This window comes from Acanthopagrus latus, chromosome 16 (genome assembly GCF_904848185.1).
Source record: "Acanthopagrus latus isolate v.2019 chromosome 16, fAcaLat1.1, whole genome shotgun sequence".
Taxonomy (NCBI): domain Eukaryota; kingdom Metazoa; phylum Chordata; class Actinopteri; order Spariformes; family Sparidae; genus Acanthopagrus; species Acanthopagrus latus.
Window position 1 is genome coordinate 15,964,636 of NC_051054.1, and position 26,147 is coordinate 15,990,782.

Consider the following 26,147-nt stretch of genomic DNA (forward strand, 5'->3'; position numbering starts at 1 on the left):
CCCTTCCTTTTATTCTATTTTTTTTTTTTTTTTCAGTGGCTGCCGGTCAAGGAAGATGTGGAAAACATTAGCGGGAAGAGACGCAGATACACACATCTGCTTGTGAGTGCACACACACACACGCAGGCAGTGCTCAGGAAACTTTCCCTGGTCGCAGCCCTCCATCTATCTGCCTACTGACCCGCATTCCAGCGTGGTTGTGTCACTGGAACTCAGCCGAGGCTGTGGCGGCTACTGTCCATCTGATCCTAATGAGGCTGTGAGCCTGCCATTGAAAAGCCACATGAATATGCATGAAATCACATTCTTTTACTGCCTGTCTTCCTGTTTCACTCCATCTTTCCTGCTGCCTTCTTGTCTTCCTTTCATTCTCTCTATACCCATTCCTCCCACAACCCCACACAGTCTGCTGGCTCCTGCCCTCCCCTCAGGTGCTTATCTCCACCACCATTTGCTGATCTAGGTCAGTCTTCTGAGCTCTGTGTCTGTGTGTGTGTCGCTCACCCTCCCCATCCTAAGGCCAGTGTTACATAACAGTGATGATTCAGTCGGAGCACAGGCGGTATATGTTCCTCTCTCTCTGGATACATCTGGCCCCAGCTGACTGGTGTCAAACCAGTGTTTTGCTTTGAACCCCAGACAGTCCAGCAAATTGGGCCGCCTGAAAACCAAATAAACACACGGGGTGTGAGGAGTTCCTGCGCAGCACCTGTTGTACAGCTCAGAGCCGTTTGTTGTGGTGGGTTTTTCTTTCTTTTTTTTTTTTTTGCGGTGCCACCCTCTTTACGCACCTCAGCTGGCGGCTATCTCGTCTGTTGTGGGTTAGTAGTATCTGAGAGAAATTCGGGAGGGTTAGCATGGGGCCAGGCAGCCATGTTGTGTCAGCGGAGCAGGCCTTTCAACTCGCCCGTCTAATCTGGAGCTAATCCTAATCCCGTTAGTGTAAACACTGCTGCCATCTGGGCCCAGACGCACCACGGGTCTGATTATAATGAACCCATCAAAAGGTCTTCAAACCACCACACTGCGTGAGCTGTCACTGGCTCACGCTAAACTCCCTGACCCGGGGTTATGACACACTCGCTCCAAGGATGGACGGTCCCAACAGCTAATGGGTAAACAAACAAATGCATAGCCAACACTGTGCATGAGCTGATGTTAATGACGTATCATAAATGAGCAAATGAACTGTGTGTAAGAGTGTACAGAAACAAACCTGAGTGATCTGTTTCTATAGGGTCTGTGGTCACTGGAGACATAAGAGGGAGCATTAGCCGCGGTGATGTAACCAGGGTGCTGGTTAATGGATAAGCAGGACGGAGGCGGGGGGGCTGACAACTGCTGTGCTACCCTCACCCTGGCAACCCCATCACCACCACCCCTCCCAACACACACACACACACATACACTGAATGGGAGAGAGAGGGTGAGATAGCTTATGAAGCTAGCAGTGTGCTCCTGTTGAGCACTTGTAAGTTTTATAATTTATGCCATTTTAACATATTGTATATGTGTGAATAAAAAAGGTTTGCAAACATATTCACCATATTATCTTTCTATCATGATTATATGTCAATGTGATGAAACTTGGATAGAGGACGGGTCTCAGCCCAGAATAGACCCCATTAACTTCTGGTGTGGTCAAATACGGACGCTTTCAGGCCTAAAATCCCAAGGCGTCAGAATTTGATGCGTTAGGAAACCCAGTGCACCATTATTACTATCTTACCAACAGGAGCATCAAGTTCCCCCAAAATGGGACAAGGAACTATTGAGGTTTTTGAAATTAGGATATCATCAAAACTGGGTAAAATTGTCATAGTGACTGTGCTGTTTGACACAGAATTTGGCATTATCCCAAACCGCTTTCGTAAAAAAAAAATGTAAAAAAAAAAAGTCAACTTCCCCAAAATTTGAAAACACATTTAAAGACACTCTTGTGATTTCATAATAAAGTGAAGCAATCTAGGAATCGGTGCCAAGGGAAGTGAACTGATGCCAAGTATCTGATCTCAGAAATCTGTTGAAACCTGTTGCTGCTGTTGGGGGTTTCAATCCACACAGTAGCAGTATAGAATTGGAGCCATTGCAACTCTCACAGTGAACTGCCGTCTTTGTCAGCGAGCAGATGTTCCATTGTTCGGCTCCGCGGTGTAAGGTTGCTTCAGTTGAAGTTGGGACACTTGCTGCATCTTTTGAATTCAGCCCCATTGAGTGCCGTCACCACCAGCGCCCACCTCCCACTGCACCCCCAAGCTACTCACAGAGGGGCTGTACCCCTCCCCCTCTGTCCCCTTTAACCCCCTGCAGACCTCGTAGCCCCCGCACCACCACTACTAAACCCCCCTCTGGATACTTCAGTGCTAGTGCTTTGTCTCACCGTCGGTCGGATCAGCATCCCCCTACTATACACACACACACGCACACACACACACACACATCAAAAGCCAATTTACTGACCAATTACAACAGGGTGAGAGTGTATTTGGAGAGGGTATTTGCATCAATATACATTTCAATTCTAAAGTACAGATACACACACACACACACACACACACACACACACACACACACACACACACACACACACACACACACACACACACACACACACATAACACACCCACCCAGTGTGTGTTATCAGATGGTCTCTTATCAGATGGTGAATGTATAGTGTATAGATGCCTCTGTTTGCATGCTTACAATTCCTTCTTTTCAGCCCTCATCTGAATGTGACTGCTGTTGTCCACCACTGTGGAGCTTATGTAATAATCAGTGCCCTGCTTTCCACTTCCCCACTATAGGCCTGTGTGTGTGAAACACTGAGAGAGAGAGAGAGAGAGAGAGAGAGAGAGAGAGAGAGAGAGTCTCTGTTATAAGGCCTAGGAAACACACAGGCAGCACACTTCCTGTTTTGTGTGGAGCCCATTTGGAGGCAGGAAGTGAGAGGAACCGCTTCTCTGCTCTGCTCTTTCTGCTCTCTGTCGGGCGAGCTTTTACCCGGCGGTGCCATGGGATGCTTGTGCTTAGTCAGCTGCCGCCCACTTACTAACACTACAGATCTAGGAGGGTGGGGTGGATTGAGGACCTCTCTCTGAAAGCCAATAACAACAAATCCAATAATATCGCTTGAGTGCGGTGTGGGCGCTGTTAATGGTCTCTGCTGGCACTTGAGCAAATGACCTTCATATGGGTCCTTGGCGGTGGATGATTGCCAGGTCTTATCTCAGCAAGAAAAAGGAAGACCATGTATTGGATAACAGCATATGTGTATGTGTGTGTGTGTGTGTGGCAGCTAGAACTCAGAGGAACCCCAGTTAGAACAAAGAATCCGGTGGTGGCAAACATGCCTGAGTGGTTGCTTTGAAGGACTGATTCAGGTTATAATAGTCATCTGCCTTGTCTGAGGGCCTCGGGGTGTGTGTTGGGGGTGGGGAGCTGATAAGCGGTAGGGGGGTAGTCCAGGCTGTTCCCCTCTTTGTTCTGGCCCACTCCACTCATGCCTGCTTTTGTCTCCACCCACTGTCTACCACTGAGAGAGCATTATCTCTCTATCCGTCTCGCGCCAAAACAGAGAGGAGGGGGGGAGGCGTGCTGCTTTTCTCTTCCCCTTTTCTTTCTCTCTGTCCCTTTTCTAAGGTACGTTTCTTTATGTGAGGTCAACACAGTGACTCCAGGTGTGTTAAAAAAAATAAAAATAAAAAAAGCCCAGAGTTCAGCTTGTGGGTTCCCCGTCTCCCTCCTCTGCCTCTCTTTTCTCTCTAGCATTTCCCGCCACTCCAGGGTGCAAGGGGAGGAGAGAGGGAGGGGAGTGGTGTCACACAGCCGGTATGAAGAAAGGCTGGCTCTTCTGAGCCTCGCGCCAAATGCCGGCGTTATTCAAATCAGCTCAGTGGGTGCGGCCCAACTGTCTCCATGTCCTGTTAACCCCCTCAGAGCCTCAGCCTGGCGAGCAGGGACACAAAGGCAGAGGCACATAAAGGGTAAACGTAGCACTGATGTTCAACAGATACAGCAGACTGCAAATACTTCATTTCACCCCAATTAAAAAGATAAGAATGATGTGATGCATGTGAGTGTTTTTGCTTTTCCTCTTTTAAAAACAAGGAACGTTGTGTTTCTTCATCATGTGAAACTTGATTTTCCCAAGATGTCTTTAATGAAACAGGACATTAATCATTCTGTTAAAAAGACTTTTTTTGAATATTGGCTTTAATTCCACTAAAAGACCACTAAAAGCCACATAGCTGCTCTGTTTTCAAGACACGCACAAAAAGTCAGCATCTCAGATCAACTTCCTCTCTCACACCCACAGTTTCTGTTTCACGTCCTCTTTGTCTTCATCGCCCCCCCAAGGAATGAACCAAGCAGCAGGGTTTTCAGGACTGACCTGTCCTCTACTGCACTCTAGTGGCTGACAGCAGGAAACGCAAGAAAATAACTGATACATTTTTAAACACCACCGCACTCCTCAGAGTCTATAATCTGGGAAGTGATAATCTGGATTAAATTACGCTTAAAAATGTCAACATTTTGTGCTCAGTTCAAATGTGTACAATTTTGTTTTGGAGAAGAAATTCAAACTTCAGAAAGATCCCCCAGCTCTGATTAAAATCTCTTCCCCAAAACTACATAGTGCACCTTTATTTCTAATTATGTCTAACATATCTGCAACAACACAAATACTTAAGGAACTAAATAGACTGAGCATCTGAATCTTTTATTCCTCCAGTTTCAGGCAATAAAAGACACAGAATCCTTCAGCTGTCCTCAGTCAATCGATAATAGCTCTTTGCGTCTGGTCTCTGAAGGAGCCCGGGGGAGTGTGTGGTCGCAGCCAGACGCATCATTCTGCCGGTTACATGGGCACAATCACAAATGGCACTTTGTGCTGTCTGTTCCATATGTGCCGAATTTAGAAGTAGTGGACTGATATCTGTAATGGCCCCCTGCTGTTTTGTGATGTGATACAATCTTGATGTTATTTGCCACGAAAGTACAATCAGCTCATGCTGAAAGAGAAGATGTAAAATCCTGACAGAGATGTAAAGATGATGGCAGTAATAGACACAGCTCTGTCTCTATTATCCTTCTATTCTCTGCACGGATGTCTGCTCTTCCTCCCAGAATACATCTGTAGTGGCTAAATTGCCTGTTTGTTGTGATAAAAGCATATCTAATATCATTTATCTGGCGTTCCTGCTCCTAAAAGCGAAAAAACCTTTCATCTTTGTTCCCTGCATCGTCGCTCTGTTCCTGACTGATGCCATATTTGGACGGCTATATATGCAGTCTGGTGTCCCCGCGGCCAATCAGATCCGAGATGTGAGAGACTGACTCCCTGGCCGTTGCCTGGCAACTGGGACTGCTGCTCCGTAATTCAGTTCATGGAAAGATCCTGCAGGGGTTTACATGGGAAGAGGGGAGAAGAAATTATTGTCAGAGGTGCAGGAGGGAAAGCAAATGACCCAGGATGGACTTAATTTCCCACACCGCTGAGCTGGAATATGAAATGATATTAAGACTTGGACAAGCACTTGTGGTTAAAGTTCTTCGGTACAAAGACCATCCAAAACAAATATGATAATATCTATCTTCTTTTAAAACAATCCATTAATGTACTGCAAGAGAAAAATAGCTTCAAAGATATCAAACTCCACCTCTCTATGAGGAGAACTGAAGCATAAATGCATTACAAGCATCATGACACATCAGTCTGTTCTGTCCAGCAGGCTGCGTCAACCACTTGTCACATACATTAAATCACACGCGCTGCTGCTGCTGCTGCTGCTGCTGCTCCATGGAATTAGACACTGAAAGGGTTAAAAAGGGGGAGGATGCAAAAATGGCTCAAAGTCAGCATTGAGTGTGGTGAAGAGAGAGAGAGGAACCCACAGAAAAATACAAGCACAGAGGAGCTGGAGATGGAATACACTGCGTACAATGCTTCAGCTGAGAGGATGTATTAATAGCTGGAGTTTCTCTTTTTTTCAATCTCCTTCCATCTCTTCCTTATTCTTCAACACTCACTGACCGCCTTTTCAGAACCGAGTGCCCTTGATCTCATCTGCTCAGCATCTGTACATTTGCAGGGGTGAGTAAGGGCTTTTTAGGGAACCCCTGCCAAAGAGAGAGGGAAAAGAGAGTTAAGTGAGGACACACTGACTCAGTGTGGACCTGAGGGAGACAGGAGAGTGGGGAGCCAGAGAGGTAAGATGAGTCTAAACAACGGTCAAACTCTGACCAGTGGACAGGATTCGACCAGAAATGGCAGCAACAGCAACAGGGCTCCATGGGAAGGTGTTCGGGCGGGTTTGAAGCCCTCCACCCCAACCAGGAAGCCTGAGTCAGTGAGTATCACCTCAAGCCGTCCTCATGCAGCAGCCATTCACAGGTGCACTCCTTTTGAGTTTCCACGCAGTTGTTGCAGCAAAGAAGATGTTCATTGCACAAATCAGAAGTAAACCATGAAGTCAGATTGAATCTTGTTTCATTGCTTTGAAGCTGATTTATGTTGATCTTTCTAGCTAGTTAAAGCCTGCCAAGACACTTGTGTTCACGACTCCAGGCTGATAATTGCACAGAGATGATGTCATATGATGGATGACAGACACTCTGACCACTTAATCAAACACTAACCTGAGGGTAAAGAGCAGGAGGGTTAATAACAGGTTGACCAACATGTGCTTTATCTGAAGAGTTACTGAAAAGAAGTTCAGTGGAGATGTAGTAGGATGTAACACGATACAGAGGCTCAGTTTGGCTTCATTGTATTAGCTGGAAACTGGGCAAAGCATGGTGGGCTCGTGTTTCAGATCAGGTGCAACACTCTCTGTAAGGGCTGTTTTTTACTTCAACCTGATGAACCAATATGCAAACAATATAAAAACAGATGCAACAACTACAATTTAAGGCAACTGCAAAATGCAGAGAGTTGTCTCATGAACTCAGTGATAAAATGTCCTGTATGATGCTCATTTTAAGGTTCATACTTATATTATATTATTATCATATTATGAGTGTCTACTAGAAAATGTTGACATGCTTTGAAGGGGCTTTGTGGAACTTCTGTGTTGTGCTGGACATAATTTCTAAACTAACGTAAGCTAGAGTTGCTTTCTGTTAGCAGAGCCATTGTTTTTCCTGTACTGTTCATAGCTGCAGCACCTCTATTCACACTCTGTCTAAACTGTCTGTTTTAGTGCCTGTCTCTCCAATACCTTTCCCACCCAGAACTGATTGACCGTTTTGAAAGTTTCACATTATTTATTTAGCATCTAGACCTGCTTTATAATAAAAAGATATAGGAAATCTCACTCTCTGCAATATGGGTTATACTGTTATTATTATGTAGATGGAGAATGCTCATGAGATCTATCGTGTTCAATGTGATGTTTTCCTCTTGCTGCTGGATTCTGAGAGTTATTGAACATAATTTGTTGTTGGCTAATTGTGATAAACAAAGTGTCTCATGTGTGATTTCATGTCTAGCCTTTGGTAACCAATTAAAAATGGTAAAACAATCACCCCCCCCCCCCCACCCCCCCCCCCCCCAAAAAAAAATCAGTCAAATCAGTCAAAATATGCACAAATATATACACACTGTGTGTTATTTGGAAGTATCAGCCAGGCTACAATATTCTCTCAGAGGAAAGTATTTAAAATCACACTCTCACATCTCCTGTCACATCAGCTCACTCAGTTTACTTATCCTTAACTGTACATCGGGCCCTGGCAGTAACGCCATTATTAAATTATTCCTCTCTGGTGCCAGAGTCAGCAAAATGTTTTTTTTTTCCCTACGATATTTTTATGACTCAGAATATGAGAAATCAAATTTGTCCCTGCAGGCAGAAGAGTTACAACTCTGAATTTGATTGGACAGTAACAGCATCAGCTCTTCACATTCAAATAAGGCAGCTGTGTTTGTGAAGAGCGAGCCGAGGCTGGATGCGAACCAAACATGTTTAATCTCTTTCTCCCAGCCAAAGCCGGAGAATGCCATCACCATCGCCGTGTCGTCACGAGTCCTCTTCAGCATGGAGAAGGAGCAGCAGATCTTTGAGCGGCAAGGCATGGAAGACTATATCAAGTATCAGGTGGAGCATGAAACGCAGCCTCTCAGCCCTGGACCTGCCTTCTCCTTCGTCAAGGTCAGAGGCTGTGAGGAGGAAGAGATAGAGAACAGACACTAATAAAAACCCTCTGCGGAGAGATACCTTGCTGTCAGTGTGATGTGTTAGGTTGTGTCTCTGGAGGCGGTGGATGAGTAATAAGCATTAAACACCAGCCCACTCAGTCACACACACGCTTCTATCCCCCTGCTGTGATAAGATATTGTCTTTATGTTCCCAGGCTCTGGAGGCTGTGAACACTCAGCTGAGGGAGCTTTACCCAGAGAGCGAGGAGCTCTTCGATGTCGTGCTCATGACCAACAACCACGCAAATGTCGGCCTGAGACTCATCAACACCATCAACCACCACCGTGAGTTGCTGGTACACATGAACAATTGACAGTTTAGGGTATACTTGGCTTTAAAGCTGTTGTTGACGATGACAAAAATATAAAACATCACCATCCGTATTGTGTAAACGAATGAAACTACCATTGCTGATACAGTTCATTTTCTTGTACATTATATTTTCTGCTGAGTGGTTTCAAGCCATCACCTCGGCCAACAACCGTTGACACAGTTCATTTATTTTTTCTTCCGTTCTGGAGAGTCCTGCTGGGTGGGCTTCTTGAAAAGTCACCGGGGTCATCCTTTTTCATTTCTTTTAAAATAAAAAAACATGCCTGTAAAATGAACTTGAGGTGAGCTTACTGTATGTGTAAATGCTGCACATATGTATTTCACAGTCAACCAAAGCAAAAGTGTTTATCCTCTCTGAAGCCCCTAGTGTCGGTGGACTCCCACTCAGTTTAATGTGTTGCTCTCTATCCCTGAGGATGGACTGGGACTGACAGTGGTTTTGGCAGGATCTTGTTCATGGTCCACTCACCACGATACGACCCTTGGGCATAAGTAGTGGGAACTGAGGATCTGGGGTTCTGGCTCCTTGAAGGGGCTTGGCAGACCCACACCCATGGCTTGCTAATGTGGTTAAGCCAAGAGAAAAAATCTGCACTGTCTGAGTCAAGATCTCAAGTCTTTCCTTTCAGGTCACTCTGGGTTCCGACAACCAGTATTTGATGCATCAGCTATGAATATTGGTTACTCCCCCCCAGTCCCCCCTGATTCTTTTTACTTAGCGTCAAAAATTGTGCTTCTTCAAATACTGGAGTCCTCCCGGTGATCCTTTTGTTTCTTGTACATGTTCAGTTTTATGCACATAAGCTGCTCACTGAACTCTTTCGCCCTCCTCTCTACAGAGTTGTTCATAGAGCGCTTCTGCATGACAGGGGGAAACAGCCCCATTGGCTACTTGAAGGCCTACCACACCAACCTTTACCTGTCTGCTGACCCCATCAAGGTTCGAGAGGCACTGGAGGAAGGTCAGTGCTAAAAGACAGAAGCGACATATTACTGTGAAGCTGTAACACCAGCTTAATAAAGCGTAGGTTTGCATCTCTGATGCACGCTTTGTGACATATATTGATACACATTTTTACAATTCATCCAGGCATAGCAGCAGCCACCATGTTCAGCCAAGAGAAGATGACGGAAGTGTCGGAGACTCAGCTGCGCGTCGCCTTCGACGGTGACGCCGTCCTCTTCTCCGATGAGTCCGAGCGCATTTACAAGGCCCACGGACGGGACAAGTTCTTTGAGCACGAGAAGGCGCATGAGAACAAGCCTCTGGACCACGTACAGTATACACACACAGTGACGGTTATTTTAATCTAAAATTCTACATTGGACATGTAGGACATTTGGTACATTCAGTGAAGGGATTGTTCTGGTTTTATACAACTTACTGTCTTAGCTGTGACCATCATTTCTGTCACTTAGGATTAGGAAACATGGTGACATCCATCCGTCCATGCCATCAAAACGACCAAAATGCATCCACCTTGTTAACCCAGTTAAGAGTGAAGGCTTATTTATGCTCCCCTCATATGATAATAGATACATTGGTATTTATAAAACCTTCATTGGCCACATATTTCCATGCTTCCTTGTAATGCATCCACACCTAGAGGGCGCTGCCTGCTCAGACTCAACTTGGACCTACACTTGCATTGACTATACTTTTCCTTTGCCACCATCCAACAAACAGAGACACAGAAAGAAGTGGTCAGACAACCAGACAGGCCAGATTATTAAAATAACTTGAATCGGAGCTCATGCTAAAATATTGGCAAGAATTCCTAATTCAGCAAAAACACTGTGCATAAGTTATGATGAAGTTTGTTATGAACTGAGATTCTAAAATTTGAACAAATACAGCCACGTTTATATCTAGAAGCTAACAAATGCGGTCTGTGGGCTCACTGTATTTGTCCTTCTTTCTACAGGGGCCACTGAAGTGTTTCCTTGAGGCTTTAGGAAAGCTGCAGAAGAAGTTCTATGACAAAGGCCAGCGCACGGACTGCCCCATCCGGACCTACTTGGTGACAGCTCGCTCCGCAGCCAGTTCTGGCACCAGAGCCCTAAAAACTCTGCGCTCATGGGGTCTGGAGATCAACGAGGCTCTCTTTTTGGCAGGGGCACCCAAGGGCCCCGTGCTTGAGAAGATCAGGCCGCACATCTTCTTTGACGACCACATGTTTCACGTGGAGGGAGCAGCTGAACTGGGGACGGTAGCGTGCCACGTGCCCTATGGGATAGCTCAGACGGTCAGCAAGAAAGGGATCAAGGACAGAGAGACGTCTCCAGCACCCAAGTAGCCTGGACATCACTGTGCAGAGACGCAGGAGACAAAAGGGACGATTCATTTTGGATTTCAGCAGCAGAAGATGTATTAACTTATCCAGATGATGCAATATGAGTATATAATATAATGTTGTGATGTCAACACTAATCAAAAGGGTTCAGAGGTCTGAAACTAAAATCATACCTTTTATTGTTATAATGAAATCTGGCAAAATTAAACCTGGCAACCCAAAATGTGCTCTTGTTAAGCTTTGATAAAGGGATGAATTACAACTTTAACAAAAACTTAAACAAAATTGTCACACTTTAAAACAATATTTATTAAGACAACAGGTTGCTCAGCAAACAAGAAGCAGAATTTGTCAGACTTGCATGTTGTTGGTTTGCCTTCATGTATGTTGTACACTTGGTTGTTTGATCCATGTATATGAATGTATTTCAAAATGAAGTATATTGGTAAAAAGGAAACATTTTACTTTATATTTATAGATTCATTTGATATTTCTTATAAAGATGAGTTTTAACTTATTTAGCATTTATTGAGATCCATCATGTGCAATTTTCACTTCTGCTACTTGGACCTGAAGTGCTAAAATTTCGGTGTCTCCCTCGTTGTTGTCTGTCTACCTTGTTTTATCACTTGGGTGTGTCGTGCTTGTTACTGCTGTTCTACTGTACTGAGTGTGAAGTGGCTATATTTAACAAACTTGATCAGATGTGGGATCGGGGATAATCTTGGCCAAATGAACACTGTGGACTGTTATGCAATCAAGTTTTTTTCTGTTTCAAGACTTAAGTAAAGATGACTGTATTACAGAAACACACTTGTTCCTGTCTTCTTCCCCTCCAGAAAAAAAAGCAAAATCATATTTATTCATTTTGTTGCAAAGTTAAGGAGTTTCAACATCTTATTCTCAGATTCACCCTGTCATCAAACACTGACAGATGCTTTGATACGACGGGGAGGCTGGCTCTGTCAAGCACTCCAAATCAAACTATCCCATTAAGAATATTGACAGAAAGTGTCTTTCGAGTTCTTGCACAGATAAAAGACAGCATGAGAGTGAAGTCCAGGCCCACTTTTCATTCCTTGTTTCTCATTTGCGTTCCTACATATTTGTACATTTTGATGTAAAAACTATACATGTGGAGAGAAAAATTTTGAGAAAGTTGAGAATCTTTTATGATTTTAAACTACGGGGAATTCTTAAAGGCTTTGCTCTGACTTACTTGCTCCTGCCTCCATCAACTAAAACACAAGAAAACAGAAAACATTACAGCTCATTTGGATTAATCCAAGACATTTGCTACATTTACTACAAGTGCATTTTTTAAAAGAAAACATGAGCAGGCTATCGGTGCATTGGCATTGTCAAGACATGCATTGGCATTGTCTAAGAACAGTGATACAAAGTCCAGTGTCATTCCTTTTTCTGGTGCACCTTGATCTGGGTTTACATGCTGTGTGAGGGTTGGATAACACCTCTGGAAAACTGAAAGAAGGTGATATAGAGTCCTGATCTCTGTTGAACATCAGTGATATCAAGTTACTAACATTTCAAGACGTGGCTAAGACTGGAACACCAGAAGTGAAAGCAAAAGATAGAAATACTTAGAAAACACTGAATAATCACTGGACCTCGTGCTTTGTAAAGACCCGTTGACCTTTTATTGTGACCAACCCAAAGCATGCCTGTGCAATAATCATGATGCTTAATCAATGTCTTCAATCAATGTGACACCAGTCACCTGTCAGGGAGATGTCTTCCAACTTCAGTACGTGGTCTCCCTCTAGACCAATGTTGATGTTAAAGATGCTCCGATATGTCACATAAACAAATGATCTCAGAGGGGTTCACTTGTAGTGACGGACAGACAGATAAAGTGTGTTTTAGCATCTTTCAGCTCATTGTGCTGGTTTTGCGATTTGATTAAATTTAATCAAGGTACCAAATCACAACAGCAGTTATTTCATGACACATTTAATGATAGCAGGTCTAGACACTACAGATCATTTTACAGAGCAAACAATCCCCATGAACAAGCACAGTGGTGAGGAAAAACAGCCTTTGAGCAGAAAGAAAGCTTTTTCATTTATCCCCTTTTGTCTTTTATTTGTTTTTGATTTGACTTTTTGTTTTCCTGAAAGCCCTAAAAGGAAGAGTTCACCCCAAAATCAAAAATACACATTTGTCCTCATACCTGCAATGCTATTTGTCCTTCTGCCTTCTCTCAAATATAATGGAACTGCATTACAATTCGCTTGGGTGCTCAAAGTGTAATAAAATACATTTGCTTATGCAGGATAATCCACAATTTTTTACAATCTGTAAAGTGAAAGACATCCTCTGTCCTCAGATCAAATTCAGATGAGGACTGCAGCCAGCCCTGCCAATGCTGCTCCAGCGCTGCCCACAGCTGCAGTGGCAACTCCTGACAGTCCAGCTGCACCTACAGAAACATTACACAGATTTTATATCAAGGCACTGAGCTACAGCAATGATCCTCTCAGCACTCAGACACAAAGCTTAAAACAGTCATTTAATACACCAAGGGATGGATTTTACCTGCTGCCTGCAAAACAGCCACTGTACTTCCTGCTGCCACCGCTCCTCCATTAGCCACTGCTGCAGCTGACATCATGCTGGCAGCATAGGAGCCTGCTGCTATTCCAGCTGAGGTGAATCCTATGCCGGCCAGAACGAAAGGAGCCCCGACCACGGCGCCCGCTGCACATTGTCAAGAGCACAGCAGAGGAAACTGTGTCATACCACTTCAGTATGGATCATTCTTGATATAACGTCAGTATGTAACTTGACTTTCTACTTTAAAGTGTGTTCAAAACAACTGGAAACAAGCGCAGATAATCCATGAAGGCTTTCCAATGACTTACTTGCTCCTGCTCCGATCAATGCAGCTGTCACTGAAACACAAGATGAAAACATTACAGCTCATTTGGTTTAGATAAAGACAACTGCTATGGTTGCTACATTTTAAGAGAGAGAGAGAGAGGGAAGAGTGTTACTCACAGAGCCCCATGGTGTTCTTCTTTATGATGAGGCTTGCACTGGGCTGAATTTATATACTGAGAGTTAGGTATCATTTCTTCTGAAATGAAGCAGTTCAGATATAATCAAAAGAGGGCGCCACTGAGTTCACCAAGTGTCACTGAGTACTCCCTTTTCAAATAATCTTTAGTCATAAACATTTCTGAGGTGCTTTGTCATAACTGTAACTGGAAAAACCAGATAGAAACATCTTAAAGGCAGCGGAGACTATAATGTTTTGACCCTGGTAGCTCTTCGAGATCAAAATAATTAATAAAGGAAAATATTAAGTATTAAACCTTAAGAAATCAAAATGGTTTTCCTTCCAGCATGCAGGACCTGAAGCTAGTTTGAAGATGAAATGCCTTCACTAGTTGCGCTCAAGTATACTAACAGCTTTTTGCAATTAAATGTCAAAACTGAACAAAATCAGCAAATTAAAAAAACAACAAAAACAAAACACGTCTTACAGCCAAATATGTAATTAGTCAAGTCTTTAACCACTCATTTAAATGAACTACTCTAAGTTCTACGAAGTCTTAGTGGAGGGCAGTAGTGTAAGGAGCATCATTGCTGAGGGTCAAAGGGCCTTCACCCACTGTCCTCACAGGAAGCTCCCGATCCAGTGGATGCAGCGGATGTTGTTTACGTGGCCTGAAGCCTAATGAACGCTGAGTGGGAGAAATGTAAATGTTTGATGTGTACACTGACATGAGTCTCAGAGGCCTTCAATGTCCGTCACACTTGGCAGACTCTGGGTGCCCGGAGGAACAGATAAGATGAGCCTTGGATAAATTCCAGACTCCAGTGGTGGGACTGAGAATCTGCAGCTCCTGTACACTGTCCTTTAAATATTTGTTGTATATGGACTGTGCCCACTTGTGCGTGCTATGCAAAGGTCTTCTGTTGACATTTGTGTATTAAGCTCATTTTGTCAAGAAAAAAGGACAACTGAGGCTCTTTCCAGAAAATCATTTTATTCATCATTGATTATTCCACATAAAGCTGCTTCACTTAAAAAAAGTTAATGACCGTGTGAACAATTTCATTCCCTCATTCAGGCCATCTAGTGGGCATGATGAGGAATGGAAAATATATATGTGCAGATGACAGACTGAACCAGCAGCTGTCAACGATTTATTAAGAAAATACATTTCAGCTGTCGGATATGACAAAAGTGGGGTTTAGTAAACAAAATGATATTATTTGGAATAACCTCCTACACTGGGTAAGAGGTAAAAATACTGTTAGTTCAGGTTAAACAATATTTAAAAAGGCTGACGTAAACATATCAAGTGACAGATAACCTGAAGTATGTATAACCATCACTGAGACCCAGTGGTGGAGATTAAGTCAAGTACTGCACTTCAGTACAATTTTGAGATGTTGGTTCTTCACTTAAGTATTTCCACATTTTGCTTTACTTTAGACATCTACTGCACAACCAAATATTGTGCTTCACTCAATTACATTTATTAGAGAAACCACATCAATACACAAATAATTACGATCCAATTTTATAATATTACTCTCAAAGAAGTGCATTTGGGCATAGTTAGTACTTCTGTAGCTTACAGTACATTTTCATCTTAATACTTTTAAGTAAAAATGTATGCGTATGACCTTCACTTGTGACAGTATTTCTGCACTACAGTATTGCTATTTAAGGGCAAGATCTGTCACTTTCAACATAGGCTCAGCAGCTGGGTCATCATCATCATCATTATCATCATCATCATCATCATCATGCGGGCCATCATTATTTGCTTTTCCCCAGGCGAAGCTAGTCAGCCACCCCAATGCTCCTCCAGCGCTGCCCACAGCTGCAGTGGCTGCTCCTGACAGACCAGCTGCACCTACAGCAAGATTACACTGGTTTAATATCAAGGTATGAAGCTACAGGAAATCTGAGAAACAAAGGCTTAAAGGCTAAAAAAAAATAAGATATTGGAACAACGCCCATGTCTGTACTCTGCATGTGGTGTTATCTTATAGCCGCATGTATTGTGATTTGTTATGCCTGTCTGACAAATCTGTGAAGGCAGAGTTAAATTTCCACATTATGGACAAGAAAGATTATTATTGTTAAACTAATGAGTAGCAGTATTATGTAAAGTGGTGTTATCATAGTCTACGTAAACAATGGACTGTAACAAAAAGCTACAAATCTGTCATGACAGGTACATGGAACGGCTTTTCACCTGCTGACTGCAAGACAGCCACAGCACTTCCTGCTGCCACTCCTCCTCCGTTAGCAATCGCAGCAGCAGACATCATTTTAGCAGCAATGGAGCCCGCCGCTATTCCAGCTGAGGTGAAGCCTGCAGCGCCCAGGGCCAAAGGAGCCCCGACCACTGCAACTGCTGCAAATGGAAAACAGAATCAGAGGAAACTTTTCTAAATGACTGTGTGTCAATTTGTTGGGTCACTTTAAAACTTCATCATGTATGATACAAATTTAGCATATGCATTTTTTTATTTAACAGTATGGAAAAAATATTGCTGTGTTTGTGTTATTTCCTCAGTAGTATTGAAAATATAAAAATTCTGAGTTTACATTTCTTCCAAATTATTTTCCATTTTATTGTCTTAAGTGTTTTAAAATCAGATGAAAAGTAAACAAGCAACACTTGATTTTTTAAAGAGGATTCAAGTTTCAGGGCAAGTGGGTGGTAATTAATAACTGACATTTGAAATAACCCTCCAAAAAGACAATTTTTGTATGAGAAGTTAATAGTAGGTCATTTCTGTAATGCATTTCCAAGAGACTTCCAGCTGGTTTCTGCATAACTTCCCCTCAGCAGGCCACTAAACTGAAGCTTCATTTCCAACCACTTTATGTCCAGTGTCAGTGATTTAAGTACAATTCTACTATTTACATTTCGCACCAATTTTATATCACCTCAGCAGATCAGTCCAGCTTTGATACAGTTCTCCTATATGTAAAATCTTTATATAGTTATCCACCATAAATGGCTAATTACCACAAGTACAACTTGTAATGATCAGAATCAAGCAACTAATGGAGGAACACCGGTCAGGGTAACAAATGGAGGAAATGGAAGAAGAACAGAGAAAAGCTTGGAAAAACACCAGGAACAGAGAAGATGTGGAGGTAAAGTCAGGCTGTAGAGGAGCACATAGAGGGAAACAACATTGGACAACACTGTGTGACACAGTGTGAAGTGTTACCAGCAAACACAGTTGATCCATAAAGACTTGAGACTTACTTGCACCTACTCCAATGCTGACAACTGCCCCTGAAACACAAGATCAACATCTAAGTCAGCATTTACAAGTCATCTGGTTTATTTAAAGCCACTTGCTACGGTTACTAGATCACTGATTTAACATGAAAAACACAAGTATAAGTACTGTCACAGAAACGTGTCAGTATCATCACAAGACCAGTGTTACTCACAGGGCTTCATGCTGTTGTCCGTTCTGATCTGCTGTGAGCTGGGCCAGGCTTTATATAGCCAGCTGATGATTAGGTTTCATTTACTGAGAAACTAAACTAACAATGTTACAATCTGAACGAAAGGGGGCCCCGCACCCTTTAAATTATCAAGGTTATTGTCACAGTATTTACTGCACTTATCAGAGTGCTGATCAGTAGGAGAGATTAACTGTGGAGGACTGGGCCATGAGTCAGCAGTCTCTGGTGGCACACATGATGGAAAGTTAAAGTTACCTTAGGCGAGTTCAGGATCACTCAGCGGTGATGTGTCCACGATGACCTGGATGGGAGTGGTTTCTGCTCCTTATCCGATGTCACATGACCTTAAGCTATCGCGGGAGCAAGGTGGCTGCAGAGCAGTTGTGCAGTTACTCTCCAGGTACTGCGCGATCCTAGACCCACCTTCGTGACGTCTACGCTACGCTGACATATATGACACGTATTTCGATGAATTTCCATATCCATACGTGCCTCTTTTCCACTCAAATATCAAATACTTTCAGATAAGTAGCAGCCGTGTGGCCGCACCTATGGGATAGTAAACATGAATAAACCTATAAAATCCTTCATCTAACGCAACAACCCTGAAAGCTGTTGTCAATAAATTGCTCAGTTCTGTCAGCTTAGGGTGATGATGGAGAAGTGGTTAACCACTGAGTCCAGTGTTATCTATACTATCCACTCTTATTAACCCTATTAACACATCTTTATGTTGGACATTGACGATCATTGACGGATTAGAAGTTAAAAGGCAGAATGTTGCAGCAGGAAAGAGTGCTTGTTTTGGTGGGAAAAAAAAGGCCCATAGCGCCTCCCAGAGGGCAAAAGCTGAAATAGACAGTGAGCAGAGTGGGAGAGGTTTGAAACAATATCTCAAGTTGCATTTGCCTCCTTCATTTTGCAAGAGAACATCATTAAGTCTTCTTGTTTCTTCATGATTGTCATCTGAAAAAGCTGGCCAGATATCCCGTTGCTGGTCCAGCACCGGTCAAAGCTCCAGTGACAGCTCCTGACTGGCCAGCTGCACCCAGTGCCGGATTTAGCAATTTGGGGGCCAAAGGTGAACTTAGTTGGGGGACCATCCACATCCGTACTTTTACAGTTTTTCTCGATTGTTTACTCACAAAAACTGGTATTTGAGACACAATGACCACAGCATGTAACTCATGCACCAAACCCCTGAACCAATTCTGCTAAACTACAAGCACGATTCCTCCTTCACACTGAAATTACTGCTCTAAAACACACTTTTTTTCAAAACACTACACACAATTCTCTGCATTTAATTTGCATTTAAAGTTTCAAAAGGAAAAGTGCGTGTAGAATTTTAATGGTGTCGATTCAAAGTGAATTAAGAAGTACTTTCTTTTATGGTTCTGTAATTTCTTGGTAATTTTCATGGAAATTTCCTGGAAAGACCGTAGACTGTAATTTGAAGTTAAAAATAGGAACAACATGACTTTCCTCTCCTTTTTTATATTATGTTGTACGTTATGTTATGATTTGTTTATTATTTGCCCTCTAATTCTCTAGATAAGGTATGCCCAAACTTCTTCCCATAGAGGGCTTTAAACTGAATCTTAATAGTGGGCGACTACCCAAAGCAAGCACTTATTGTATTGTACAGTAAAAATGCAAAAATGGTACTTGGATCCTAAGTTCTTCTTAACTGACTGACTTCCATAACAAAGTGTCACTCACCATGCTCATGAAAAATAATAAACATTTGAGGATCCCACACATTTAATGATGATAATTTGTACTTCACAAAAACAAAATAACATCAACATTATTTCTTGCATGATTGTTTTTTTTTTTTTTCCAATAATAAACCTGGCGTGTGGTGTATTGCGGCCTGTGAGCCCCACTTTAGGCAGCCCTGCTCTAGATTACGCAATTCAACGGAATTATTTCACTGAACCAAGTCTTACTACCTACAAACTGAAAAAGATGGAAAAGGTATTTTTCTGAGTTTTTTAAAAAAATGTTTTATTAATATTATTGTTTAGTCTTTTATGGCTTTATTGATAGGACAGCTTCAGGTATGACAAGGAAACAAGTATCGCCTGACCAGAAGTCAAACCCAGGCACCGATGGTGAAAGCGCCAAATCCTAACCACCAGACCACCAGGGAGCTAATTCATCTTTAATTCATCTTTATAGTTGACTGAGCTTTGTGTGTCACATCATCTTATTTTTCTAAATTTTTATTTAAATTTGAAGAAACATAGTAACATACATACATATATAAACTTACAAAATTAATATTCACTAGAGCACTCCACATCTTCTGAGGCTGCTTCTGGATTTACATTACGTGCTTAAAACCGGTCCTTTACTACATTTATTCTCGCTATTTGTTTCAGCTGAAACACAGCGAGAGATGTTATAAAAGATGTAACAAAAATCCGTCTGTCAAACTGCTAGTGCTACAAAGTTCAGCAGGACATAAACTTCTGCCCTCAAGAAGTTTGAACTGATGGAACTTTTTCTTTTTCCATTGAAGAATTTCTTCTTCGATGAAAGTGGGCTAACCAGAGCACCCGGAGAAAACCCGTGGTAGCACAGGGCTGATGACTGTATGTGTTCCTGAGCGTGGATTTGGGCTGGAGAAGAGCTTTCAGTACCATTTCTTTTTTCTTCTTCTTCTTGCTGATGAGATCTTCGAGCTGGGACTTCAGTTTGTCAAACCACTAGTGCTGCAAAGTTCAGCCATACAAAAACTTCTGCCCTCAACATGAACAACCTTTCCCTGAAAAACTCCCATAGCTAAATAGGAGAATACTGGCCAGATTGTGCGATGCCGTGCAGATGTTAACATGCAGCCTGAACTGATGGAACTTTTTTCCCCCATCATTGAAGAATTTCTTCTTCAATGAAAGTGGGCTAACCAAAGCACCTGGTGACAGCCTGTTGTAGCACAGGGTTGACGACTGTGTGTTTTCAGCAAGTCTCAAGTGTTCCTGAGCATGGATTTGGGCTCTAGAAGAAGATTTGGTACCATTTCTTCTTTTTCTTCTTCTTGCTGACGAGATCTCCCAGCAGGGGTTGCGTGGGGCTTTCTGTCTCGCCCCACTCCTCCTCCTCTGAGGCCTGAATGGGGGATGTCTTTAACTCCTGCTCAGCATTCCTCAGAGCAGCCATCAAGGTGTCCTTCTCGTGTTTCAGCTTGTCCAGTTGATCCACAAGTAGAGCTGTGGCTTCCTCCTGCTTCCTCCTTTCCTCCAACAGAGTGGTTTTCATCCACCCCGAGCAGAGGCGCTCAGTCTCCAGGGCCACAAGGATGTCATTCTTGTGTTTCTTCTCTTCCAACTGAGCCATGTGGAGAGCTCTGGATATCGCCACCTCTTTCTCCACCTGCCACCAGAAGCACTCAGTCTCCAGCAGACTCTCTGCCTTTTTCAGGGCAGCGGCCAACTTCCTGGTTTCCTCCTTGTGTTCCTCATGCTGGGCTTGTTGAGAAGCCTGAGATCTTTCCATAGTCTCCACAACTTGCATATCCCGCACAGTCTTCTTATGGTCTTCTGTGGCCTGAATGAGTGATGTCTTTTCCTCCCGCCACTCAGAACGATGGCTGTCCAGCTGCTGCTTAATGTTCTTCAGTGTAGCCACAAGGGTGTCGTTCTTGTGTTTCTCCTCATCCAGCTGAGCCACGTGGAGAGCTCTGGATCTCTCCATCTCCTCCAGCAGAGAGGATTTCTCCTGCTGCCAGCAGAGGCGCCCAGTCTCCAGCAGATCCTCTGCTGTTTCCAGGGCAGTCTGGGTTGCTTTTATGGCCCTCTTAGCATCTTTCTCTAGGTTTTGAAAAGCTTCCTTTTTCTTGTCCAGTCTGTCCTGCAGCTCCAGAACTTTAATTCTCTCATTTACAAGTCTTTCTTGCAGCTGATTTGCATTCAAGTGAGCCTCAAACTCTGCTGGGTTTTTGTTATAGAGCTCCAACTGTAGGCGCTCAATAGTTTTCTTGAAATGTTGTGTTTCCTGTGATCGCAGCTCCTTTAAACGACAGTCTTCACTATCCAATTCGCATACTTTCTGTTGAAGAGTTGTATTGTCAGCCTTCACTTTCTCCAGTTGGACCCAAACAGGCTTGGTCTCAATGTTCTCCGCTGACTCGGCCTGTCTGTGCTGCAGTCCCTGCAGTCGAAGTATTTTATCACCTCCTCTGTCTTCATAGTTGGCAAATCATCCAATGCTTTGCAATGCATGCAATGCTGCGTCTGTACATTTGTGTAATTCAGTGATGTAGCATTTGAGGCAGATTTAGCTGTTTAATTCGCTCTGATCCCTCCGTGGTTAATGCTAACATAAACAGCAGTGGCGAACCGTGCCCATCAGAACTGGGCCTTCTGTACCAATAACCAATATTATATATTATATATATTATATTACCAATAATAGTAATTCAATTACCCGGTCATAAAGCTGATCACTGGATTTCAGATCCAATAGAACTTGCTTTTCAATAGCTATGGAAGCTAACGCAGAGAGTTGGGATTGTCCTGATGTGTTCCTCGCATATGTTTTTATCTTATGAGGGCAGAAAATGTCCTTTCCACGTATGCCGTGGTGACAGGGATTGTTAAAACTAAACATGTTAGTGCATGTAACTGATGCATGCTGTCACAGAGACTTGAACGCTGGAGAGAGGAGGACGTCAGATGGGTTCTTTCCCTGAAAATCTTGCACAGTATATATCACAGACAGTTCAGTTTTCAGCAGTGGCAAGTCAAAGTGCAGTCCAGTTGGCACGCCAGTGTTCAGCACAGCCTCGTCATATATTTGATCAAAATGTTCCTTCTGCCCCTCAAACCCCATACAAAACTGCTTGACGAGCAGTCCACCATTACTCTCCTGCCTGTAAGGTCGCACTTGGGGATCGAGACTTTTTGTCTGCCATGACAGCGATGCGCCGGAGATCCAGCTCCTACAGTCAGTAGTTCAAAAACCTTCTTTTTAGTAAACTCTGTGTACACAAACAATGTTCTCAATGCTCATGTTCATGTGTAGAGACCCCGGTGGTACTACTAGCAAATTTTCATGTTGTGTCGAGCCTTCTTAGTGTTTTAAAAATAGCTATTTTAATGTTAGTGTTCCATTGAAAACTAGCTTGCCCAAAACCAAAACTATGGTAAATCTGTGACTCTTTCATCGAATTTATGTATTTACATGAAGGGTTGACTCATATTCAAATCACAAATAAAGCCTTGGTTGCTTTTTAGCTAGAGTTTCACTTTAAGCTAGGTCCCACGTAACTGAGCAAGCGGGCCTTCTAGAATACCCTGGAGCCCTTGAAAACCTTAAAGAATACGCCCATTGGCTACAAATCCAAATGTCATTGGTTGATCAAATTGTCAACCTAAATGTACATTCTCATTACGTTTAATCGTCAGGGCATTCTATGAAGGAAAGAGAATAGCCTGGGTGGAGGACATTCTGCCCAGGGACACCATAGAAAGATATCTGATTGGTTGAGCTACCTTCCTCTACAGCACTAAATATGGAGAGAGCACACCAGGCACTCACACCGAAACCTCCGACAGATGCCCCGCCAAGATCAATCGTGGTCAAGTTCTCGTGCTACAGGATGAAGGAGAAGGTCATCAAAATGACCTGGCAGAGCAGAGAATTCTACTTCCAGGTCAAAAGGATACACCTGGACCATGACTACGCACCAGAGCTGCTGCGGAGACGGAGGGAGTACGCGGAGGCAAAAGTTTTGCTGAAAGAAAGAAATATACGGTTTCAGACTCCATTCCCAGCCAGGCTGAGGGTGTTCTACAGTGACGGTGCAGTGATTTACAACTCGGCTGAAGACGCAGTGGTGGATATGGTAGAGAGGGGGATACCGGTGATGGTTCTGAAAAAAAAAATCTTCCCTCCTGGACCAGATAGCCCCAGCTGACTTGGTGACCAAGTAGAAAACAACTAAACCAGGAAAACACAAGCTCCAGGCTCTCTGTCACCGAGACGCTCGATGAGTAACGTTAATATAATTTTGCGCTAACAGAAATGACATTCATGTGGTTATAGCATTTTTAATTCTTTAAAGTTATATTTTAAAGAGCGGTGAATAATGCATAAAGCATATTCCCCAACATGATATTGCATAAGCGAGAGGCGAGAAAGGGTTTATGGTGGACGGGTTTTGTTGTCGGCCTCCCCTTTACCGGACACAATTTGAGTTTGTAGCTTAAATGGTAAAACTGAATTTTCTGAATTAAAGTATATACTGCACCTTTTAGAAAACGTTACGTGTTGATACGATTTGATTGTTTTAATTTCACTGAAAAAAGAAGGTGACAAAAGAAGGCTTTTTGGTTATTCAATTAATCATTTCCTGTCAGTGCTTACTATGAAATCACAATCAGAAATAAGTTGATTCATCAATCAAGCTCTTCAATGTCAAATATACACATCTTTATGTTGGATACTGATAAGCTTGATTTGTAGTGTTGAAGTGTCTGGTCAGTTTCATCAGGTGACAATGGATCAAGTTATTGTGTGCAAGTCACATGTGTCTGTCAGTTATGAACCTACAGCTGATCAGCTCCTGACTATCCAGCTGTTTGTTCTCTATAGCATCTTTCAGCTCTGAGTTTTGGTTTCACAGCCAACAACTTTTAACTGGCCAGAAAAAAGTTCACAAACCACTGAACACATTACTCATTTCTAGGGGACATTATGGCGTATGGATGACACACTGAACCAGTATGTCAGGTTTTATAGATTTATTGCAGAAAACACCCATAGCGCCTCCCAGGGGGCATAAGCTGAAATAGACAGTGAGCAGAGTGGGAGAGGTTAGATACAGTATCTCAAGTTGCATTTGCCTCCTTTGTTCTTCAAGTTATTTTACGATTATCGGCGGAAAAAACTGGCCAGATATCCTGCTGCTGCTCCAGCGCTGGTCACAGCGGCAGTGGCGGCTCCTGACAGGCCAGCTGCACCTACAGCAACATCACAGTGTTTGTTAAGGTACGAAGCTAAAGAGAACCTGAGGAATCTTTGATGGCAAGACAAAAAACCCACATGAAACAGTAACACTACAATCAGAATTGTAGAATACTTTTTTTTTTCCAAATCTCTGTGACAATATGACTCGAGTTTTCTTAGACATGTCTTTTTTTCCCACTTCAATCCCAGGCGTGAAAAGGACCGCTTCTTGTGGTTCAAACATAGCATTTTTATGTCACGTTTTTAGTAAATTGCTGAGGTTGAGGCCGATTTATAACTCCATCCTCCTAAGTACACAGGACAGACCCTTTACCAAATGAGCAGTCATGGCACCCTTCAGCTTCACTTTCTTACTAAAGGGGCACTATGCAGTTTTGGAGGAGAAATTCAACATCAGAAATGTACATTCACATCTAAGGCGCTTAGCAGACACTTTTGTCCGAAGTGACTGATGGCAGTGGCTGCCACACAAGATGCCGACCAGCACATAAGGAGCAGGTTGGGGTGAAGTATTACCAAGGACACTGCAACATGCACACCAGGGGAATCAAACCAGCGACCTTCCGATAACAAGACCCTGGCTCCACCCCTGAGCCACAATATTTAGAATATTTTTGAGGTAATAATACTAACTCAGATATATCCATTTTCCCCCATAACTGAGCAAACAAGCATTTCTCAGAGGAAAATAAGGTCCCCAGAACACTGTTTGAAGCTCAAGAGGTGGCAGGGTGTGCCAAATGGACAAAGTATGTTTAGGAATCCAAAAACAAACAGTAAATGAAGTCCTTTACCTACTGATTAAAATCTGTTATAAAAACACTAAGTGTCATAATGGGCTCCAAAGTTTTTAAGGAGTAGCTGAGTGCCATCCTGCCCTCATTTACTGTCACTTTTATTAGATACCATGTTTTGATCTTCAGACTTTGGAACAATTACATGATGAATGTTTGACAATACAAAAAAACCCAAAACAAATACAGGTGTGAAGCCGACTAAAGTAGTCCTGAAGCTGAAGGGTCCCCTGTGTCTCATTTTCTGAGGTTGATGGTCGCAACTTACAGCCCTTCAACTTTTTAAAATTATAGTTTCTCAGTACAATGAGGACTGGATGTGACTCGGTTAATCTTAGGAAAAAAGGAAAAACACATTGCATTACACTCCACACATGACTCCCTTTTAAATCATTGCTCCAGTAGTGATCATTTCACAAGGTAAGCTTATAAACCAACCATTACAACATCTGTCCTGTATGATGTTTACCTGCTGACTGCAAGACAGCCACAGCACTTCCTGCTGCCACTCCTCCTCCGTTAGCCACGGCAGCAGCAGACATCATTTTAGCAGCCACGGAACCCGCCGCTACTCCAGCTGAAGTAAAGCCTGCAAACCCCAGAGCAGCAGGAGCCGCAAACAGGGCAGCTACTGCACATGGACGAGAACACGGCAGAGGAAACATTTACGTTCGCAGTTGCTGGATTAAAATGCGTCACAATGCTTGACAAAGGGCCTTACCTGCTCCAACTCCTGCTCCGATAGCGGCAGCTGACACTGAAACACAGGATGGACAACTGAAATCAACATTTATAGCTAATAACTGGTTTAACATTTACAACATTTGCTAAGGTTATTGTTTATGTATTGTTATAAGGGAAACACATCAGTAAATGTGGCAATGTCGTCAAAGGGAACAGCAATACTGACCAGGGCCCATTTCTTGTGATTTGACAAAGCAGTGTACACAGCCTGTTTCTCCGGAAAATCGAAACTGTTTAGGCTATTTGTAGCGTCTCGCAGACTTGACGTGATGACGGTGAACACGTCACTGTGTTGGGCCGTTTCCGCAGTACGTTAGCGCGTCGGCCATAT

The 26,147-nt window shown here is 43.0% G+C and overlaps 4 protein-coding genes and 1 long non-coding RNA gene across 7 annotated transcripts; 2 read left to right on the forward strand and 3 right to left on the reverse strand.

Annotated features, from left to right (window-relative positions):
- Positions 1 to 5,828: 5,828 nt before the first annotated feature.
- LOC119004752 (cytosolic 5'-nucleotidase 1A-like) lies at positions 5,829 to 13,166 on the forward strand. Of its 2 annotated transcripts, none has more exons than XM_037071946.1 (6): positions 5,829 to 6,350; positions 7,986 to 8,153; positions 8,356 to 8,485; positions 9,374 to 9,496; positions 9,625 to 9,833; positions 10,460 to 13,166. In XM_037071946.1, the coding sequence occupies exons 1-6, from the start codon at positions 6,216 to 6,218 to the stop codon at positions 10,829 to 10,831; spliced, it is 1,137 nt and encodes a 378-aa protein (XP_036927841.1). In that variant the 5' UTR covers positions 5,829 to 6,215; the 3' UTR covers positions 10,832 to 13,166. The 2 variants fall into 2 exon arrangements, with proteins under 2 accessions (XP_036927841.1, XP_036927842.1); XM_037071947.1 differs by having other exon boundaries at positions 5,832 to 6,350; positions 9,625 to 9,809.
- LOC119004762 (interferon alpha-inducible protein 27-like protein 2A) lies at positions 12,784 to 13,941 on the reverse strand. The gene is made up of 4 exons (XM_037071959.1): positions 13,847 to 13,941; positions 13,711 to 13,740; positions 13,385 to 13,546; positions 12,784 to 13,268 (listed from the first exon to the last, which is right to left on the reverse strand). Exons 1-4 carry the CDS (start codon positions 13,854 to 13,856, stop codon positions 13,183 to 13,185), a joined length of 288 nt encoding a protein of 95 aa, XP_036927854.1. The 5' UTR covers positions 13,857 to 13,941; the 3' UTR covers positions 12,784 to 13,182.
- Positions 13,480 to 16,186, forward strand: LOC119004764. 2 transcript variants are annotated; one of them, XR_005070299.1, is made up of 3 exons: positions 13,480 to 13,618; positions 15,642 to 15,752; positions 16,045 to 16,186. It is a non-coding gene; the product is annotated as an uncharacterized LOC119004764 (long non-coding RNA). The 2 variants fall into 2 exon arrangements; XR_005070298.1 differs by having other exon boundaries at positions 13,504 to 13,622.
- LOC119004760 (interferon alpha-inducible protein 27-like protein 2A) lies at positions 14,823 to 19,791 on the reverse strand. Its single transcript, XM_037071957.1, has 5 exons — positions 17,559 to 19,791; positions 17,286 to 17,376; positions 17,095 to 17,124; positions 16,066 to 16,227; positions 14,823 to 15,720 (listed from the first exon to the last, which is right to left on the reverse strand). The coding sequence occupies exons 2-5, from the start codon at positions 17,293 to 17,295 to the stop codon at positions 15,524 to 15,526; spliced, it is 399 nt and encodes a 132-aa protein (XP_036927852.1). The 5' UTR covers positions 17,296 to 17,376; positions 17,559 to 19,791; the 3' UTR covers positions 14,823 to 15,523.
- Positions 19,792 to 24,037: 4,246 nt separating this feature from the next.
- Positions 24,038 to 26,088, reverse strand: LOC119004761 (interferon alpha-inducible protein 27-like protein 2A). The gene is made up of 4 exons (XM_037071958.1): positions 25,983 to 26,088; positions 25,794 to 25,829; positions 25,542 to 25,703; positions 24,038 to 24,271 (listed from the first exon to the last, which is right to left on the reverse strand). Exons 1-4 carry the CDS (start codon positions 25,990 to 25,992, stop codon positions 24,183 to 24,185), a joined length of 297 nt encoding a protein of 98 aa, XP_036927853.1. The 5' UTR covers positions 25,993 to 26,088; the 3' UTR covers positions 24,038 to 24,182.
- Positions 26,089 to 26,147: the final 59 nt, after the last annotated feature.

What these genes read in the sequence shown, in the direction of transcription:
- LOC119004752 (XM_037071946.1), top strand. Translation starts at nt 6,216, where the DNA reads ATGAGTCTAAACAACGGTCAAACTCTGACCAGTGGACAGGATTCGACC. An exon ending in CAACCAGGAAGCCTGAGTCA is followed by an intron (nt 6,351 to 7,985) that starts GTGAGTATCACC and finishes TCTTTCTCCCAG; the next exon opens with CCAAAGCCGGAGAATGCCAT. An exon ending in CAACACCATCAACCACCACC is followed by an intron (nt 8,486 to 9,373) that starts GTGAGTTGCTGG and finishes TCCTCTCTACAG; the next exon opens with AGTTGTTCATAGAGCGCTTC.
- LOC119004762 (XM_037071959.1), bottom strand. An exon ending in ATTGATCGGAGCAGGAGCAA is followed by an intron (nt 13,547 to 13,710) that starts GTAAGTCATTGG and finishes GACAATGTGCAG; the next exon opens with CGGGCGCCGTGGTCGGGGCT. An exon ending in GGCTGTTTTGCAGGCAGCAG is followed by an intron (nt 13,269 to 13,384) that starts GTAAAATCCATC and finishes ATGTTTCTGTAG; the next exon opens with GTGCAGCTGGACTGTCAGGA.
- LOC119004760 (XM_037071957.1), bottom strand. An exon ending in CAGCATTGGAGTAGGTGCAA is followed by an intron (nt 16,228 to 17,094) that starts GTAAGTCTCAAG and finishes TTCCATTTGCAG; the next exon opens with CAGTTGCAGTGGTCGGGGCT. An exon ending in GGCTGTCTTGCAGTCAGCAG is followed by an intron (nt 15,721 to 16,065) that starts GTGAAAAGCCGT and finishes ATCTTGCTGTAG; the next exon opens with GTGCAGCTGGTCTGTCAGGA.
- LOC119004761 (XM_037071958.1), bottom strand. An exon ending in CGGAGCAGGAGTTGGAGCAG is followed by an intron (nt 25,704 to 25,793) that starts GTAAGGCCCTTT and finishes GTCCATGTGCAG; the next exon opens with TAGCTGCCCTGTTTGCGGCT. An exon ending in GGCTGTCTTGCAGTCAGCAG is followed by an intron (nt 24,272 to 25,541) that starts GTAAACATCATA and finishes ATGTTGCTGTAG; the next exon opens with GTGCAGCTGGCCTGTCAGGA.